This window comes from Bubalus kerabau, chromosome 20 (genome assembly GCF_029407905.1).
Source record: "Bubalus kerabau isolate K-KA32 ecotype Philippines breed swamp buffalo chromosome 20, PCC_UOA_SB_1v2, whole genome shotgun sequence".
Lineage (NCBI taxonomy): Eukaryota > Metazoa > Chordata > Mammalia > Artiodactyla > Bovidae > Bubalus > Bubalus kerabau.
Window position 1 is genome coordinate 29,083,524 of NC_073643.1, and position 19,460 is coordinate 29,102,983.

Consider the following 19,460-nt stretch of genomic DNA (forward strand, 5'->3'; position numbering starts at 1 on the left):
GTGAATGGCCAAGTGCATCTAGTAAGCCTGAAGTGTATTCGGTAGATCTTGTCTGTGATGTTTCAGGCTTGCTGTTTGTTGGTGCACAAAGGTAGATTCTTAGCGAAGTGGCAGCACATCAAGCTCGTAATCTGAAGGTTCTGAGCTCATGTCTGAGAGAAGGCATAGTGTTAGGACTTCCCAGGTGGCTCAGTGGTAAAGAATCTGCCTGCAAAGCAGGAGACCCAATTTCGATACCTGGGTCAGGAAGACCCCCTGGAGGAGGCATGGCAACCCACTCCAGTATTATTGCCGGGAGAATTCCGTGAACAGAGGAGCCTGGCAGGCTACAGTCCATGGGGTCCCAAGGAGTTGGACATGACGGAGTGACTAACACTTTCACTTAAAGGTAAATAGTTTTGATAGTTTGTGGAAGGAAAGGGTTAATATTTGAAGTTTGACCTTAGTAAGCTAGAAAAGAAGAGCAGTTAAGGCTTAATACAAGGTACATGCATGCTTAGTCACTTCAGTAGTGCCCAACCCTTTGCCACCCTCTAGACTGTAGCCTGCCAGACTCCTCTGGCCATGGGATTCTCCAGGCAAGAATACTGGAGTAGGTTGCCATGCCTTCCTCCAGGGGAGCTTCCTGACCCAGGGATTGGACTCAGGGATCAAACCCATGTCTCCTGCATTACAGGCGGATTCTTTACCACTGAACCATCACAGAATCCCCTAATACAGGGTAACTAAAGATTACTAAGGGTGGAAGTCGAAAGTAGGGATGAAGATAACTAAAGAGAAGTTTGGATCATACAATAATCAAACTTTGTTCATAATTTGCTTAATGTTTTACAATCTCCAGTCATTGAATGATTCTTGCAAGATTTTAGTCACATACTCAAACAACCTGATTATTATTTCCCTAATTTATTTACTGTAATACTCAAATATATTTATTTTATTATTTTATTTTTTGTTGTTGGAGAAGACTCTTTTTTGTTGTTATTTTATTTATTTTTTTAATTTTATTTTATTTTTTAACTTTACAATATTGTATTCGTTTTGCCATATATCAAAATGAATCCACCACAGGTATACATGTGTTCCCCATCCTGAACCCTCCTCCCTTCCCGTACCATCCCTCTGGGTCGTCCCAGTGCACCAGCCCCAAGCATCCAGTATCATGCATCGAACCTGGACTGGCGACTCGTTTCATATATGATATTATACATGTTTCAATGCCATTCTCCCAAATCTTCCCACCCTCTCCCTCTCCCACCGAGTCCAAAAGACTGTTCTATACATCAGTGTCTCTTTTGCTGTCTCGCATACAGAGTTATCATTACCATCTTTCTAAATTCCATATATATGCGTTAGTATACTGTATTGGTGTTTTTCTTTCTGGCTTACTTCACTCTGTGTAATAGGCTTCAGCTTCATCCACCTCATTAGAACTGATTAAAATGTATTCTTTTTAGTGGCTGAGTAATACTCCATTGTGTATATGTACCATAGCTTTCTTATCCATTCATCTGCTGATGGACATATAGGTTGCTTCCATGTCCTGGCTATTATAAACAGTGCTGCGATGAACATTGGGGTACACGTGTCTCTTTCCCTTCTGGTTTCCTCAGTGTGTATGCCCAGCAGTGGGATTGCTGGATCATAAGGCAGTTCTATTTCCAGTTTTTTAAGGAATCTACACACTGTTCTCCATAGTGGCTGTACTAGTTTGCATTCCCACCAACAGTGTAAGAGGGTTCCCTTTTCTCCACACCCTCTCCAGCATTTATTGCTTGTAGACTTTTGGATCGCAGCCATTCTGACTGGCATGAAATGAAGTACCTCATAGTGGTTTTGATTTGCATTTCTCTGATAATGAGTGATGTTGAGCATCTTTTCATGTGTTTGTTAGCCATCTGTGTGTCTTCTTTGGAGAAATGTCTGTTTAGTTCTTTGGCCCATTTTTTGATTGGGTCATTTATTTTTCTGGAATTGAGCTGTAGGAGTTGCTTGTAAAATATATTTATTTTAAAAGGCTTTGTATCATTGTTATTTACAGAACATGATTAATATTCTCTCCATTACAAAGTGGTAGTCCTAAATTTTTTTTTCTATAAAAATGAAAGCAAATCAGTTATTTAAAGAGAGAAAAGTTTAACAGTTAAAACTACAGTGAATAGCAAAAAGAAACATAATCATTTGCCAGAAATGTGTCCATGAAAATAAGTTTTGCAATGAGTGAGTCAGAGTGTTAATGATTGTTATTAGTAGAGTGATATTCTGTTCTTGATTGCTCAATTTGAGATGAATTATTTGTAGTAAATATATCCTTAGGTCAGAGTTAATTTGAATTATGACTGTGTGTTTTGGGGTGTTTACCAGACATCTGTGTGCAACTGAAAACATCTGAGTTATTTGTTTGAATAATGCCCTTTGTTCTGTGTCATTATTTAGATCATAGTTTAATCTATGTGTTGTATTTAAAGTAGATTGCCACTGATGTGCCAATTTCAGCGTCATCAAAAAGAATCATATTTATGAATAATTGCATCCAACTAAGAGTTGGATGTAGTAGGTTGTTTTTTTTTTCCCCCCCTAATGTGAATATAGGCAAATATTTGCAATTAAAATGTTATCCACGTAAATCATCTTAGTGGTACAAGTACTGATCTCTGGGAACCACTAACGTGGTTCATGGTTAGAAGTCAGACAATATCTTTACCTCTGTTCTCACTGTACTTAGGAGAATCTCTGACACAGAGCAAATGCTTATTGAGTATGTAGTGACTGAAAGGGATTTCCAGATAGAAACCTTTTCTGCAAGGCCTGTGTCATTCATCCGGTCTGCCATGCCTTCCTTCTTATCCCACCACTCATATGACCGCCATCATCATGGCCTGTTCACAGATTCCAGTTCTGCCCCTTCCCTCCAGCTCCACTACCATCACTTGCACTTGGACCTTTATTGCCTTTTACACAAAGTGCTACAGTGTATTCCCTACGGAGCTTCCACCAAGGTTTTCCTCCTTCTCCCTCTGCCCCGCAAAAGATCTATGAGCACACACCTATTGGTTCCACAAATCTGATCCTTCTTCAGCCTTCTGCCAATTGCCTACAAAGCAATATTCCTTTTCTAGTTCCTTTGACCTTCTAGACCCTTTAGAATATGGTTCCTACCTGCTTCTCCAACTGCCTTTGCTCTGATCCCTTCCCCTCATCCTTACCTGTATTGTCAGGACTCAGCTCCCCATGGCACCGTGTTAGTTCTTGGCCTCTGCACCCTGGCCTGTGTCATTCCTTTGCCTTGGATACCCCCTGCCACGCCCGGCCCAACCCCTGCATGTGCAACTCTTATCATCTTTCAAAATCCACTTGAGATGTTGGCACCTCCTTATCTGCTTTTTCCCTTAACACTTAGAACTATGTTAGTTAACAAATCATTTAAGTATTTAATTAACGCACCAATTGTTTCACTGTTTTTTTCTTATTTTTTCTTTCTGTTATGTTTCTTGTCTTCTTAGCCTCAACATGAACAGCTATATTCAAACTCTCAAGCTGATGGTCAGCTTTAATGTCCCAGTTTGGTCTTTGTGAAATTTATAGCATTTATTGGGTTGTGTCTTGGAGGACTATAAAAACCATGGAGCTAGAAAATACATTCTAAATCCTGTTGTGTCATATTTGAGAACACTGTCCAGCCATATGTTGTCCTGCTGATACCATAGTGAATTGTAACTGTTATTTTTTTCCTGATTCTTTCCTCAATTCATTATCTTACTTTATCATTGCATGAACCATTCCTTAGGGACACGTGGGGAATAGATCAAACTTATTTTCTAATAACACTACAAAAGTTTTTTTCTTAATCCTTGTGTTTTATTTCTTGCCTTAAAATGGCAGTCAGTTACATATAAAATCTGAAGTTGACATCTACCTTTGGCAAGATACTGGATTCGTGAATAAAAACTATGGACATATGGACAAATCATTTGTCAACTCTTTCAAGAGTTAAAGTCACAGATAGTTGCTGCTGCTGCTGCTAAGTCACCTCAGTCGTGTCCAACTCTGTGCAACCCCATAGGGGCAGCCCACCAGGCTCCCCCGTCCCTGGGATTCTCCAGGCAAGAACACTGGAGTGGGTTGCCATTTCCTTCTCCAATGCATGAAAGTGAAAAGTGAATGTGAAGTCTCTCAGTCGTGTCCAACCCTCAGTGACCCCATGGACTGCAGCCACCAGGCTCCTCCTTCCATGGGATTTTCCAGGCAAGAGTACTGGAGTGGGGTGCCGTTGCCTTCTCCACACAGATAGTTAGCACAATGTAATAGGGGAGGCATAGACTTTGGAATTAACGAGAGCTTGTTTGAATCCACATGGTATCTCTTACCAGTTGTGCATCTTAGCAAGTTCTTTGCTTTTAATTTTTGTGATAAAAATACACATGACATAAAATTTCCATCTTACTTGTTTTTAAATGTATACTTCCTTAGTGTTAGGCTTGGTTGCTGTGTAGCTGATCTCCAGAACTCTTTTTACCTTATTAAAGAGAAAATCTGTACCTATTAAACATCTCCTATTCTCCTCTCCTTCACCCCTGGCAACCACAATTCTACATTATGCCTTTATGGATTAACTACTCCAGCTGCCTTGTATATGTGGATTCACATACAGAATTTGTCTTCTTGTGACTGGTTTATTTCATAATTTCCTCAAGGCTCATCCATATTGTAACATGTGTCAGGATTTCCTTCCTGTTTAGGGCTAAATAGTATTCCACTATATAGATAAGCCTCATTTTGATTACTCATTCATCTGTTGATGGACACTTAGGTTGTTCAACCTTTTGTCTACTGGGGATGATGCTGCTATCAACATGAATGTAGAATCTGTTTTTATAAACTCTCTGGGTCCAGGGTACCCATGTACAGAAAATGGGCATTATTATAATGCAATATAATGAGAATTGAATAAATTATAAAAAAGTATATTCTACCATTCCTAACATAGTTTAGGTTTTAATAAACATTAGTTGCTAACAGTAATAGAATTTTAAATGAGAAGAGAAAGTTTGTCTGGTCAAGGATTTTCCAGATGCTATTCTTACCAGTAGTGATAAGAGATAATTTTAAAATAGCTTATAAATATCTTTTATATTTTAATAATTCTTGATTTATTAAATAGAATACCATAGGAATGTAAGTAGCATAACAGTCATGATTATGTGACTATTAGTGTTTAGGAAAAGGCTAAACTGTGTGGATCACCACAAACTGTGGAAAATTCTGAATGAGATGGGAATATCAGACCACCTGACCTGCCTCTTGAGAAACCTGTATGCAGGTCAGAAAGCAACAGTTAGAACTGGACATGGAACAACAGACTGGTTTCACATAGGGACAGGAGTTTGTCAAGGCTGTATCTTGTTACTCTGCTTATTTAATTTATATGCAGAGAAGGAAATGGCAACCCACTCCAGTGTTCTTGCCTGGAGAATCCCAGGGACAGGGGATCCTGGTGGGCTGCCATCTATGGGGTCGCACAGAGTTGGACACTACTGCAGCGACTTAGCAGCAGCAGCAGCAAAGTACATCATGAGAATCGCTGGGCTGGATGAAGCACAAACTGGAATCAAGATTGCCGGGAGAAATATCAACAACCTCAGATATGCAGATGACACCACCCTTATGGCGGTGGTGAAAGCAAAGAACAACTAACGAGCCTCTTGATGAAAGTGAAAGAGGGCTTACAGCTCAACATTCAAAAAACTAAGATCATGGCATCCGGTCCCATCACTTCATGGCAAATAGGTGGGGAAACAGTGGAAATAGTGGCAGACTTTATTTGAGGGGCTCAAAATCACTGCAGATGGTTACTGCAGCCATGAAATTAAAAGACGCTTACTCCTTGGAAGAAAAGTTGTGACCAACCTAGATGGCATATTAAAAAGCAGAGAGATTACTGTGCCAACAAAGGTCCATCTAGTCAAGGCTATGGTTTTTCCATTAGTCATGTACTGATGTGAGAGTTGGACTATAAAGAAGGCTGAGCACCAAAGAATTGATTCTTTTGAAGTGTGGTGTTGGAGAAGACTCTTTAGAGTCCCTTGGACTGCAAGGAGATCCAACCAGTCCATTCTAAAGGAAATAAGTCCTGAATATTCATTGGAAGGACTGATGCTGAAGTGGAAACTCCAATACTTTGGCCACCTGCTGTGAAGAACTGACTCATTTGAAAAGACCCTGATGCTGGGAAAGATTGAAGGTGGGAGGAGAAGGGGACAACAGAGGATGAGGTGGTTGGATGGCATCACCCACTCAATGGACATGAGTTTGTGATGGACAGGGAGGCCTGCCTTGCTGCAGTCCATAGGGTCACAAAGAGTGGGAAACGACTGAGCGACTGAACTAAACTGAACTGAAGGTTAATGTTTATGTGTTTTTTTGTTCAATCAAGTTCATTTTTTAAAAAATGATGGAAATGGAACATGACTATCTGATGCTTAGAAGCACCAATGTGGAAAATGAGTAATTAGACCAGCATGAAGCTTTTATTTTCCCCCCTTTCCCATTTCCTGTTTTGTTGTTGTTATTTTCTTTTCTTTTTGTCCATTAAAAAAGTATTGAGTTTAGGATGCACTCATTCAGCTCTTCTGTTGATATTCTGGGACTCATACAAAATAAGACTGAATGCTAAACATGAAGTCACTTCTTCTGCAAGACTAGTGTTGGAATAAATCACTCCAAAATAAATTCCACCAAAATCACTCAAGTTTTCTATACTCGGCAAGCACACATCTCTTGACAGGACACATCATGATGTAGTATATTATCTGAACTGCATCAAATGGAGCCTGTCCTTTTCTGGTGCTGCTAGGCCATGGAATCACAGACTTTGGTAACTGTTCTCACAACAGTGCATTCATAACATTTGGATGGAGCCCCCAGAACATAGTCATTAGGAACCCTAGGCAACTGCCATTATGTATGTTTTGTTATATAAGCTTTGCAACTTGAATGCTCTGAGCTGACCTGAACTCCTTGTGAATATCAGATCACAAATTTTAAATGCAATGTGTAATAGTATGAAAGAACAGACAGTAAGCCAAAGAATCTGCAGGGAATAGTCTTGTTTAGCATCATTAGTCACCTCAGTGTATCTGTGCAGTCTTCCCATGTGTAAGTCCAGCCACCTCTCCTTCATGGAGTGAGTCAGCGATATCTAGAAATGTCTCAGCATGGCCAATCTTTTATATCATTTTCCCGTAACAAATTCAGTTAACCAAGTTACATTTTGTGGCTAAATCTACAAGTACAATGTATTTCAGCACCATTTTGGGCAATTGTGATGTTGTTGCCAAATGGATAATATTATGTTTGCTGTTTTGTAATTAAGAAACTGACTTTTCAGTGCCCTATGTTGCTCTTGACAAATGCTACCAAACCCCCCTCCCCCTGCATCTAGTGTTCATGCTGCTGCTGCTGCTGCTGCTGCTAAGTCACTTCAGTCGTGTCTGACTCTATGCGACCCCATAGACGGCAGCCCACCAGGCTCCCCCATCCCTGGGATTCTCCAGGCAAGAACACTGGAGTGGGGTGCCCTTTCCTTCTCCAATGCATGCAAGGGAAAGGTGAAAGTGACATCGCTCAGTCATGTCCAACCCTTAGCGACCCCATGGACTGCGGCCCACCAGGCTCCTCCATCCATGGAATTTTCCAGGCAAGAGTACTGGAGTGGGGCGCCATTGCCTTCTCCGCTAGTGTTCATGAGAGGAAACTAAATTATAAATCCACGTTTTTAAACCTCAGAGAGTTTCATTAATTATGTAATGGAATTCTCATTAACGTTTTAGTGTTTTGCCTTATTTTTCTCAAAAATTGATTTAAACTTGGAAAACGAAGACTAAAATATAGACTGTTTGCTGCAATTTTTCATGTGTGTAGCTATTACTTCATGGGAATAAATCTAAGTAATCTTTATTTTTGATTGCCTCCCATTTTGCTCGTCTCATCATACATGGCTGGCTTAAAAATCATCTGCACTTCATTTCCTACAACTTTAATCTGCTCAGTTGGCAGTTTCTCTCAGCCTCTGGATGTATGAAACAGGGCACACTGCCTGCCTTTCCTGGCCTATCAACAGGCGACCCTCTAGTGGTGGATAAAAGAATTTCTTTATCTCCAGTATCAACAGGTTTTCCAAGACATCACTGTGGTGATGGTGGTTTAGTTGCTAAGTTGTCTGCGACTTTCCGCGACCCCATGGACTATGTAGCCCACCAGGCTCTTCTGTCCATGGGGTTCTCCAGCAGTGGGTTGCCATTTCCTTCTCCAGGGGATCTTCCCAACCCAGGAATCAAACCCATGTCTCCTGCTTGCAGATGGATTCTTTACTGCTGAGCCACCAGGGAAGAAATGCCCTAAAGTGTATCATGAATATGCTAAAATGAATTGTCTCACAGTGTTCTGGAAATGACTTTGTAAAAGGAAATTTAGCTATTCTGTTATTTTTTCTGATTCTGCCTATGCACTGAGTTACCAAAGAGATTCTGCCTTACTTCTGCCGCCTCCTTTATCCATGTGTTGTATGTAAAATATCACTCCATGCTCAAATCTATTTTGCTTTTCTCATTCTGCATTTCAAGCTCCCAGTCAGCCACCAGGAAATGTTGTTTGGAATGCTACAGACACGAAAGTGTTGCTTAATTGGGAACAAGTGAAAGCCATGGAGAATGAATCAGAAGTAACAGGATATAAAGTAAGTGGTATAATTTGCAATGCTTTCTTTTCCCACTTCTGGTAGTACTTTTCAAAGGAAGCTAGATTTGAACAGTTTTTTTTTTTTCCCCTAAATGTTGATGGTGTGGTCTTTATAAACTACTTTTGACATACAGATATCAAGCTGTTTGTGAAAAGAATATTTTTCCAAAATGCCTGATTTCTTAAATATAAATTTAAGTGAAATAATTGTGCTCATATGGGAATTTTAGGCCAAATGTTGGTAAAGCGTTGGTTGTTTCCTGTTTCTGATACTCATCTATATACTACTTAAAATGAATCCATGGTTTTGGCTCTGATTCCTTGATCTGGTGTTCAGGCTCAATACACTATAGGTCCTTGCCCCATCTCTGAAGCCTTAGAAATACCCAACCAGCTGAATGTTTCATGGAAGAAGTTCAGTCTCCCCACCTCATTGATTTTGAGGATTTGATGATTCTACCATGTGCTGACCCTTCATTTAAGATCTATGATAGATCTATGAATGCAGCAGATACTGTAGTGGGTATAGAAAAACAACCGATATAAATGAAGTAACAGCAGGGGAATAATTCTGATGAAAAAATAAAAGCAGGCAGTAAAAAAAAATATGTTTGTTCATGCATTTTAGGTTTTCTATAGGACTAGCAGTCAAAATAACGTGCAAGTGCTGAACACAAATAAAACTTCAGCTGAACTTTTGCTGCCCATTAAAGAGGACTACATTATTGAAGTGAAGGCCACAACGGATGGCGGGGATGGGACCAGTAGCGAACAGATCAGGATTCCAAGAATAACCAGTAAGTCGGTCGAAGTCAGTGTCTCAATTCCCAGCATCAGTTATGAGCCTGCAAGAGAGAGTCTGTTTGCGCGCACCCCACCCCCTCTTTTTTCTTTTTTTTTCCTACTGTGTCTTTCATCTGAATGCTGAGAAGGTTTTAGAATATGAGAAGTGAGGGAAGGAGGAATTCCTCAAGAGTGCTGCTAAGTAAGGAGAATGATAAGAGCTGAAAGACAGGGAAAAAAAAAACCTTGAGAAATGTTTAGCAAATGTTATTAGTTTAACTTTTGTATTCTGAGCTTTGCATAAATTTGCCTTTGGAGTTCCATAAAAATAGAATTCTTTTTCTCAAGGGCAATGTTGGACCCACAAAACAATTTTAAGATCTTTAATATTCCAGTTGTTTGCCTCCTAGAAATTATATATATGTCTTATCAGTTCTTTACCAAGTAGAAATTTTAACATTTTTAAGGTCATAACCCACTTTTGGCCAAACTGAAAGACACTTTCTAAACAAATTCTTGGTTTCTGATTTCAAAGGAAGTTCATACTTACTTTTCCTTTCAAAATCCACATGAAGCCTACTTTATTACAATATAAAGTTACACTTTCAGAGTTGAGGGAAACAGACTTTTCATACATATTTTATCAGTGACAGCGGTAGAACACATTTTATCTTTTCTTTTAAATCTTAAGTGTGGAGTTTCGGGGCCTCATTTAAGTACCGCAGAAGCCATACTGTCTTCATACTTTATTCTCTGGTCCTTAGTATCCTAAATTACTTTGTTTCCTTTCACTGAACTCTACCTAATCTATAGTCTTGGACATTCGAAATTAAAACCCTTATCTGTAATCTTGGAAAACAAAATGGGACATCTTTAGCAAATATAGAGAAAGGGAGATGTGGAAATTTTGAAGAATTTTATCTTTTCATGAAAGCATAAAGACTGCAATACTTAGACCAAAAACAAACAAGTAACCATGTGAAGAAAATGCGAAATGTTTATCTCAGAATTGAGTTCTGCAACATAAAAATCTGTAGAAACCATTTAGGACTACAGACATTTTTAAAAGTGTATACACTTCAGTAGAGCAAAACCAGAAATTAATTTAAGCTTATTATTGGTAATATTAGTGTTAATATTTTTAAGTTTTAAAATTAAGATTAAGATATTCTGCCCTATTTCTACGATAGCTCAAGGTTCAGAGTTAAAATTACAATATGGCCAGGTACTTTTGTGGTAGTCAAGTGGCTAAGACACCACACTCCCAATGCTGGGGGCCTGGGGTTCGATCCCTAGTCAGGGAACTAGATCCCACATGCCACAACTAAGAGTTTGCATGCTCAACTGAAACTCCCGCATGGGGATGTCCTTGGTTTGCATGCTGCAACTGAGAGTTTGCATGCCACAACTAAAGATGCCACATGCCGTAACGAAAAGACCCTGCATGACGCCACTGAAAATTCTGCATACTGCAACTAAAGATGCCACATGCCAAAATGAAAAAGATTCTGCATGCTACAGCTGAAAGATCCAGCATGGGGACTTCCCTGGTGGTTAGCATGCTGCAGCTAAGAGTTCGCATGCCGCAACTACAGATCCTGCATGCCACAACTAATGAACCCATGTGCCGCAACAAAGACTGAAGGCCCCATGTGCCCTCAACTAAGATCCAGTGCACAGCGTGGCCAAAGAGGAACTGTCAGCACGAATGGGTTCTGTGTGTTTGCAGGAACAGACATGATTTTAGCATTTGAGGGCTGCCGTCTCAAGAGTAGCCTTTTCCTCTGACATCTGCCATCTTGCTGAGCATGCATAGGTTGCCGGTCTTAAGTGCAGACAAAGCCATCTCTAGGAAAATGGAGCTTGTTACTGATTGCTTTTTTAAGATGTTGTTTTATATTATACATAACAATTTATGTAGAAATGCACAAAAGAGAAATAAACACAGATTTTTCAGAACCCTTCTCTGATGAAGCTTTAATTAAACCATTGAATTAGCTCAAAATTGTCTGTAATAGAGTATAGTTGTTTTCAAAAATGATTAAGTTGCTTTTCCACTTTCAATTAAAGTTAAATAATACTAGATAAACAAAACCCAGAATCATTTAAGAAAACTTAAGTACGTCAGGGTGTTTATAGATACCCATGGCAAATAATATCAGCTACATTGATAAATAAAATGAAAACTAATGTTAACTTGTGGTAGTAAATTAGGTCCCTGATATGATTTGCTTATGATTGGAAAGACTTTGCTTTTGTCCTGGTTGCTTAAATTGGTGCAGTTCTCATTAATGAGCTGTTTATCGTCTTTGACAGATATGGATGCAAGAGGTTGTACGTCAGCCATCTCCGCTGTCTACCCTGTGTCAAGTTATGTCTCTGTAATAATGTTCTTTATTGTAAACACCTTGTGTTGATAGTCACTTTTTAATTATTTATTGGAAACTGAATTGGTTACGAAAGAAGTGCTTTCATGAAATACAGTGATGATGCATGGGTTTTTTCCAACTGTATTTTTAAATTTCTACATAGGTAAAATATGAATATAATAGAAAAAAAACCAGTAAATCCCTTTAGGGGAATCTGAAATGCCTTAATATTTACTTGATAAACCAAAGGAATTTACATATTACATCCACCCGATGTTTGATAGAGACATTCTTAAGCTATGATTTGAGGCCTGCCTGGGGATGAAGACTCACACTTGACCATGTGTACTCACATGCAGACACATACACGGCTGTAGTGCTTTTGGTGTTGTTTTTTTTAATTAATAGAGAAAAACTCATGTAATTCAAATGCTTTCTTCCCATTGTAATAGCACTATTGGGAAGATATAATTAATATTATTTTGAAATGCTCATTTGAAATACTCAAGGATGAAAAATTACATTTTAAAATTTACCCTGTTTGGAAAAGGGTGCATGTGATTCAAAAGAATGTTGTTAGAGATGCTCCACTAGAATGTGGAAGTGTGCTGTTTTGTTCAGGTAAACTAGTGCGTGTTTGTGAGATTGTTTACAAATCACTTTTCTCGCTCTGCTTCTCAATTACTCATCCCTAAAATGTGGAGATAGTAATACCCATCTTATCTGCCTCTGCCCTGTGCATTACTTACTAAAAGATCAAGAAGGAAATCTGAAAGTGCTTTGTTACCCCTAATGCACTAAGCCTGTACAAAATATTAGTGTGAGTTTATTTAATAATATTAAAGTCATGAGAACCTGTCATATTTTTAAAGTTTGCACTTTAAACAAAGTTTTCATTGTAGGTAATGCTTTCTCTTTCATTCCATGATATTATTTTGGCATGATCACATTCTGTCCTTTTCTCAAAAGTTTTAAAAAGTGAAATAAAATTAAAAGGAATAGTTTCCTTCATACCTATGAACAAGCTTTCAGGTTTTATTAAAACCTGGTGGAGGAAATAAGAAATGACCTGAATCTTAACCCATATATTATACAAAATTCACCTGATCCTTCATTTCCAATTTTTGATTCCATTACGGGACTCTTTTTTGGATGGTGCAGATGGTTTTTTAATGAAGTCCAACAGTCTATCAGAGTGAGTCTGGCAGGATTTTTAGCTCCTAAGCTAAATTTGTAATAGAATCATGGCCATGCTGCTGACTTTGATATGTATGACTCAGTCTCTCAATGCATTGTGTTCAAAGGATTGTCAAAGACATGACTTCATAGCAATATGTTAAAAATATAAGAAAATCAGCAGATTGAGTGTTAAACATTGCAAAATCAATTTTTTACCTATTTCCAACAGTTGCACATTTTGCAGGAACTTGTTCTTTGCAAAGATACCTGAATTTGAAACCAACAGATATCAAAAGAGAATACATATTAGCAAAATTCTGATATCACCATAAAGCATTACTTTACATTTAGAGATTCCTTTTAAGATAACATCATTATACACAAAGAAAAAAATATTTATAACTTTTCTCTGGAAGTTCTGTATATAGTGTATATATCTAGAAAAAAATCTGAACAAGTAGATTTCATATGACCATTGTTATTTCAGGTCAAAAAGTGGGGAAACACTTTCTCCAATACCTGTATTTTATGCAACATGTAATGGAGTTGTACCTTTTTATTACTTAGTAATTCCTAGAATATGTTCCTATAGTTTTCATTTTCAAGATGATTAATCTCTTGTTTCATGGTGTTTCTAGAAATATATCTCCATGAGATATGTACTTTGTTTCATATTGAAAAGTATGACATTTACCTTTAAATTCCTGTGTGTGTATCCTATGGTTATCTGTATGTATTATTTTTTATTATTCTAATAAAATTTATAAAAAGCAAATGCCTATGTGTGATTAATTGTGTTATGGTCAAAAAGAACATTTTAAGGGAGAAATAAGAGGGCATCATAATAGTTGTTCTGATGCTATCATTTCTTATATTTTTCAGTCTACTTTTTGTCTATCTTTTAACCTTTTATCTTTTTATAATCTCATGACAGTAGTTTGAGACAATGCCCTCTCTATTAAAGGTATTTCAGCTTTGGGGAGATGGGAGAAAAGAGAAGCAGAAAATTCTCTTATTGAATTATGGTATTTAGTTTCTTCTGATTTTATTTGGTTGATACAGCTACTCCCACTTTTTTGACAAATATCTTCTTAATATTGGTGTCAATTTATCAACTCTTTCATTAATTTTCTCCTTGGTATCAGGGTTAGAGACTTGCTTCTAAACAATCCTTGTGCTAAAATATACACTAAGTATTTGAATACATGCAGTAGAAAAAGATTGATTTTTTAATTAGTAAAGAGTTTTAAATGTTATCATCGATGTAAGGAAAATTAGACATGAAATAATAATTCAATCATTTTCTTACATGAAAACCTAAGGTATATTTAGAGGCAGGAGAATTCAGTGGAAAAAGTATGTGTAGGGCTTGTGCCAGGGTGTGAGAATGCATGTGTGTGTGCACACGTGTGTGGGGCTGTGATTTTAAGTCTAGTTGTACTGGTTGCATTAGTGTAACTTCAGCTTCCCTGGTGGCTCAGTGGTAAAGAATCCACCTGCCAATGCAGAAAAAATGAGTTTGATCCCTGGGTCAGGAACATCTCCTGGAGGAGGGCACAACAACCCACTCCAGTATTCTTGCCTGGAGAATCTCATGGATAGAGGAGCCTGGCGGGCTACCATCCATGGGGTTGCAAAGAGTCAGACATGACTGAGGGACTGAACATGCAAATAAAGGTCAAAGAACTGGGGAATGTCAGAAACAGATTAGACCATCCAAACCAGCCCCAGTGGTATTATCTTCTCAGGGGTGTCAAATCTTCAGTGACTGCTCTTTGTGGAAGTTTCTACTCCTAAGAAAATGGCGGTTATTGGTGTTACCTGTTGAGTTAGGAAACAAAATGATGTGTGTGAGTGCCTAGAATCACGCGCTTATCATTCTTCTTCGTATCAGTGGCTAACTATATGTTCGAAGGTGGCCTTATATATGTTCAGAGCTCTCCTTTGGTCTCATTCTGCTGAGAAGGTACATGATTCCAGGAGTTCCTAGAAGAGAGAGTAAAGTGATTCTAGTATCAGATTAGCTTTTCATCATCATGTAATATTGATGCTGTTAATTTGTCTTCACTCTCTAGGTGCCAGATTCTGAGGTGAGCTCTTTATCTTTTCTCAATTCATCCACACAGCCATCTTCTTAACTAGATACCATTATCCAGCCCTTTCTACAAATGAGGAAACCAAGGTTCAGGAAGATTAAGAACACTGTACCAGATCATCCCAGCAGGGACACCATTAAAAGGGATTCTAGCCCAGGCAATCTGGCTGTAACCCCTGAGGCTGAGGCATGATTAGGTTTTTAATCTCTCTGAAAATCAGATCCATTAGATTTAGAGATCCCAAATAAGTATCTCTAATGCCAATTTGTAGTATACTTTGTTCTGCTGCTGTTATTGATAATTCAAGTTGGAGAACCAAACACCTAGGAAGACTTCTTTTAGGTATTGTGGATTTTTTTTTTTAAACTTTACAAAATTGTATTAGTTTTGCCAAATATCAAAATGAATTCGCCACAGGTATACATGTGTTCCCCATCCTGAACCCTCCTCCCTCCTCCCTCCTCATACCATCCCTCTGGGTCGTCCCAGTGCACTAGCCCCAAGCATCCAGTATCGTGCATTGAACCTGGACTGGCAACTCGTTTCATACATGATATTTTACATGTTTCAATGCCATTCTCCCAAATCTTCCTACCCTCTCCCTCTCCCACAGAGTCCATAAGACTGTTCTATACATCAGTGTCTCTTTTGCTGTCTCATACACAGGGTTATTGTTACCATCTTTCTAAATTCCATATATATGCGTTAGTATACTGTATTGGTGTTTTTCTTTCTGGGTATTGTGGATTTTGATAGTCTCTAATTCTTACATGGAAGGCTGTCCAATCTAAAATTGACCAAGTATCAAAATTCTTTTAGTAAAATTTATGAAAATATTTGTCTGTTTTAAAAATATTTTTCAAGCTGTATGTTTAATTTTTTTCAGACATTTTTAAAATGAAAATGGTTTGTGTTGATTTTCAGTAGTATTACCATTTTCAATGAAAACCTAGGAGTATAGTTCAATTAAATAAAGAAAAATGATTAGAGTTTTACAAGTTTTATTTCCTAATTAAAATCACCCCTGCTGTTTCATATTCTTATAATGACATCTCTTTTTAAATTTAAAATTAATCTTAACTGGTTTCATTTTTTTCCAAAGTATTTTACCCTTTTTAAAAATGAAAATTGCACTGATATTCATTATCATTTGGATACACTTCAGTAAATATTGGAGGTAAAATCACCAGAATAGCAATTACAAATTTAGCAATTAGTAAATTGTACCGTTCTTTTGAAAGAAAATATGTAAACAGATAGGACTATAATTCTTTTGAATGGTTAGGTTTTCTGCTGTTGTTTTTATTTGAACCCTGTCCTGATTTAATGTCTTGGTTTACATATAGGTGATAATTACCTCTTGAACTTGCACCAGAATAATACAGAATTAAATTTGTAAGAAAGGGTTGTTTCTATTGATTGTCAGCATTCATTCTTATTCTTGAATCTTACTTTGCCTGCCGAAATTATCTTGCAGGCTGATGATTCTACCTTGATCAGTAATACCATGGGGAAGGAAAAGAATTAAATCCTGTATAATTGGATGTTACCTGAGAAAACTCAGAAAAAAAAAAAAACAGAGACAAGTGATAAGAATAGCAAATTAGTAGAATTATTTTACCATCCGTCAGACAGTCGAATGGGACAGACTAATGTAAATGCCCATGCTAATGTGAAGTGTTGGTGGAGACTGGCTATTGATGAAATGAAGGATCCATTCAGTGTGATTGGTGTTTTGACTTTTCCAAAGCCTTCAGACAGGAATGGCTGCCCTTGCAAGAGTAAGTTTCGGATTCACATTTGGAAATGCTCCTTGGGATCATAAACTGTGGCACAATAAGTACACTCGTCATTGTGTGCAGCTCCTATTCAGATGTTCAGCACCTAACAGTTGAGTGAACCGTTTTGTCTCACCCTTGCATATCTTACTTACTTTTTTTCCTCCCATACTGCCCCTGGAGACATTAAGATATGCCAATTAGGAGACTAAAATGCATTTTAAAATGTATTTGAAATAAAAGCAATAGATCATCTCTGTTGGGAAAGTTGACCAAATTGGAAAGAAGGAAGTGTGACATAGTGGTTAAGAACATCTGTTCTCCATAGTAGGTCTGTGTTGGAACCTTGGCATGTCTCTAAAGAAGTGTGTGACCTTGTGCAGGCAGGTTAAACTTTCTGAGATATGATGCTTATCTCTAAAAAGACAACAATGAAAAGAAGGACCTGCCTTGGAGAATAGTCATGATAAGAGGACATGATCCAATCACAGTAAACTTTCATCATGTTTGGTTAATGGGTACTCAATAATAGAGTCTAATAATAATACTATTATGTGATTGGGTTTTAAATGCTGAATTATTCTTCCAAGTTACTTGCAAAATACACAAACAATATTAAACCTCCAATGGGAGTTCATTATTTCATCCATACTTTCAGATACTGGTCTTGGGACAAGATGTCTCCTTTTATGGAGGTTCCATGCAAGTTATAAAGCAAAGAAAAGGACTAAAGAGTAATTTGAGGATGAGAAAGATATTGTAGAATACATGCTTAAGTATTTGTGAGAACTAAAGTAATATTTATAGGGCTTATAGCAAAATACTGGGTACATGTCAGGCACTCAGTCTCTGTTAGTGGCAATCCTTAGTCTCTGAGAACAGGATCCAAGTGGCAGGTAGCTCCGAATGTTCTCGCAGGTAAGTGCAGGAATACTATTCAGAGGATGTTATTCAGAAAGATGTTAGATCTCAGACTAAAATGTCACTGCTCCTGCCTTCAGTCAGTCAGGCCTGTTTATGACCCCATACTTGTTCCTCATGTAATTAAGTTGAAACCCGTGTCTTTGGCCTACTACAGCTTGTTTGGCTACAGAGAAGGTTCCGGATGTTAGTCTGAAGAGCAAGAGGAGCTGAGAATTTTTGCAGAGCTTTGGCATAGAGGAATGCATTGAGTAAAAGGAAATCATGGGAAGACTGTCTGAGAGCCCCATTTTGAGGACAGCTCTTAGTTTGGTGTCTTAGAGCAGTTTACGTTCATCTGCCAGGACCACAGCCCATGAGTGACAGGCTAAGTTCTGCTAAGACTGCAGGTGTCAAGGGATATTTTTGGGGGGATACCACATGAAGAAAAGCTTTCTTACTTTAGAAATTAAGCTCATTTATCTTAATTTGCAACACCTGACTAGACCCTTTCGGTAGGAAAGAAAGCCATTCTCTCCTTGGGTCTCCCCTCTCCTATGAGAGGAGATGCTAAGGAATGCAGAATTGGAGGGGGGGAAATCTAGTTGCCATAGCTCTGCAGATTCATTGGTATAGTACTGAAATGATCGTGAAGAGAGAGATAAAAGAGAAAACAAAGATCTAGGCCAAGGTTTGAGTCTAAAGAAAAGGCACAGGGGAGAGTAAGTCCTAGGAATATTTTCTAGGGTAATACTAACTGCCTTTTCATACTGTTCATGGGGTTCTCAAGGCAAGAATACTGAAGTGGTTTTCCATTTAGGAGATTCAACCAGTCCATCCTAAAGGAAATAAGTCCTGAATATTCATTGGAAGGACTGATGCTGAGGCTGAAACTCCAATACTTTGGCCACCGGATGCAAAGAACTGACTCATTTGAAAAGACCCTGATGCAGGGAAAGATTGAAGGCAGGAGGAAAAGGGGATGACAGAGGATGAGATGGCTGGATGGCATCATCGACTCAATGGACATGAGTTTGAGTAAACTCCGGGAGTTGGCAATGGACAGGGAGCCCTGGCGTGTTGCAGTCCATGGGGCTGCAAAGATTCAGACACGACTGAGTGACTGAACTGAACTGTATACTAATTGAAAACATTTCACTTATTTTCAGGGACATGTACCTTTCACTGAAAGGTTGTTCACTACCTTCAAAGAGAATTTTCTTTAAAATGACACATACCCATACTTCTATTCAGAGGCTTGCTAACTTCTGTGGAGATCATTCTGCAGTGAGCCCCATTGAAAAGGCAGCTAAGTGGCTACAGGTGTTTTCAAAGGCAGATGAGCTCCAGCTGCCCAGGAGAGAAGCAAGGAGGCTGAAAGGCCGTAGGCAAAGCCGAAGGTGCTTCCTCGGGGGCGGTGGGGGGAAAGAATTTCCAGATCTGAGCAACACAGTGGTGGAAAAGAAGTGGTGCAGACCTGTGAGCTGAGCATCCAGTCTTGGTAGGTACACTTAAATCATGTTTTAGAAGGGTTGGTGTAGGAGGGTTTAGGAAATTATTACAATAATATGCTTTCAAATCAGAGAGCCTGTAATGCCCGAGCCTGTCTCTCACTTGCC

The 19,460-nt window shown here is 38.4% G+C and overlaps 1 protein-coding gene and 1 long non-coding RNA gene across 10 annotated transcripts in view; both read left to right on the forward strand.

The window, feature by feature from the left end:
* CNTN3 (contactin 3) overlaps positions 1-13,792 on the forward strand; it is a 391,647-nt gene extending 377,855 nt beyond the window's left edge. For 4 of the 6 annotated variants that reach the window (XM_055557264.1, XM_055557269.1, XM_055557266.1 and 1 more), the window contains 2 exons: positions 8,622-8,734; positions 9,365-9,732. In XM_055557264.1, the coding sequence (XP_055413239.1) occupies positions 8,622-8,734; positions 9,365-9,664 (413 nt within the window). In that variant the 3' untranslated portion in view covers positions 9,665-9,732. Of the gene's footprint in view, positions 1-8,621; positions 8,735-9,364; positions 9,733-11,835 lie in introns of those variants that run through there. The other 2 variants (XM_055557267.1, XM_055557268.1) reach the window with 1 other exon arrangement.
* Positions 13,793-18,844: 5,052 nt separating this feature from the next.
* Positions 18,845-19,460, forward strand: part of LOC129635112 (uncharacterized) — a 334,700-nt gene continuing 334,084 nt past the window's right edge. For 2 of the 4 annotated variants that reach the window (XR_008706105.1, XR_008706108.1), the window contains exon 1: positions 18,848-19,342. This is a non-coding gene — a long non-coding RNA (uncharacterized LOC129635112). Of the gene's footprint in view, positions 19,343-19,460 lie in introns of all 4 variants that reach the window. The other 2 variants (XR_008706106.1, XR_008706109.1) reach the window with 2 other exon arrangements.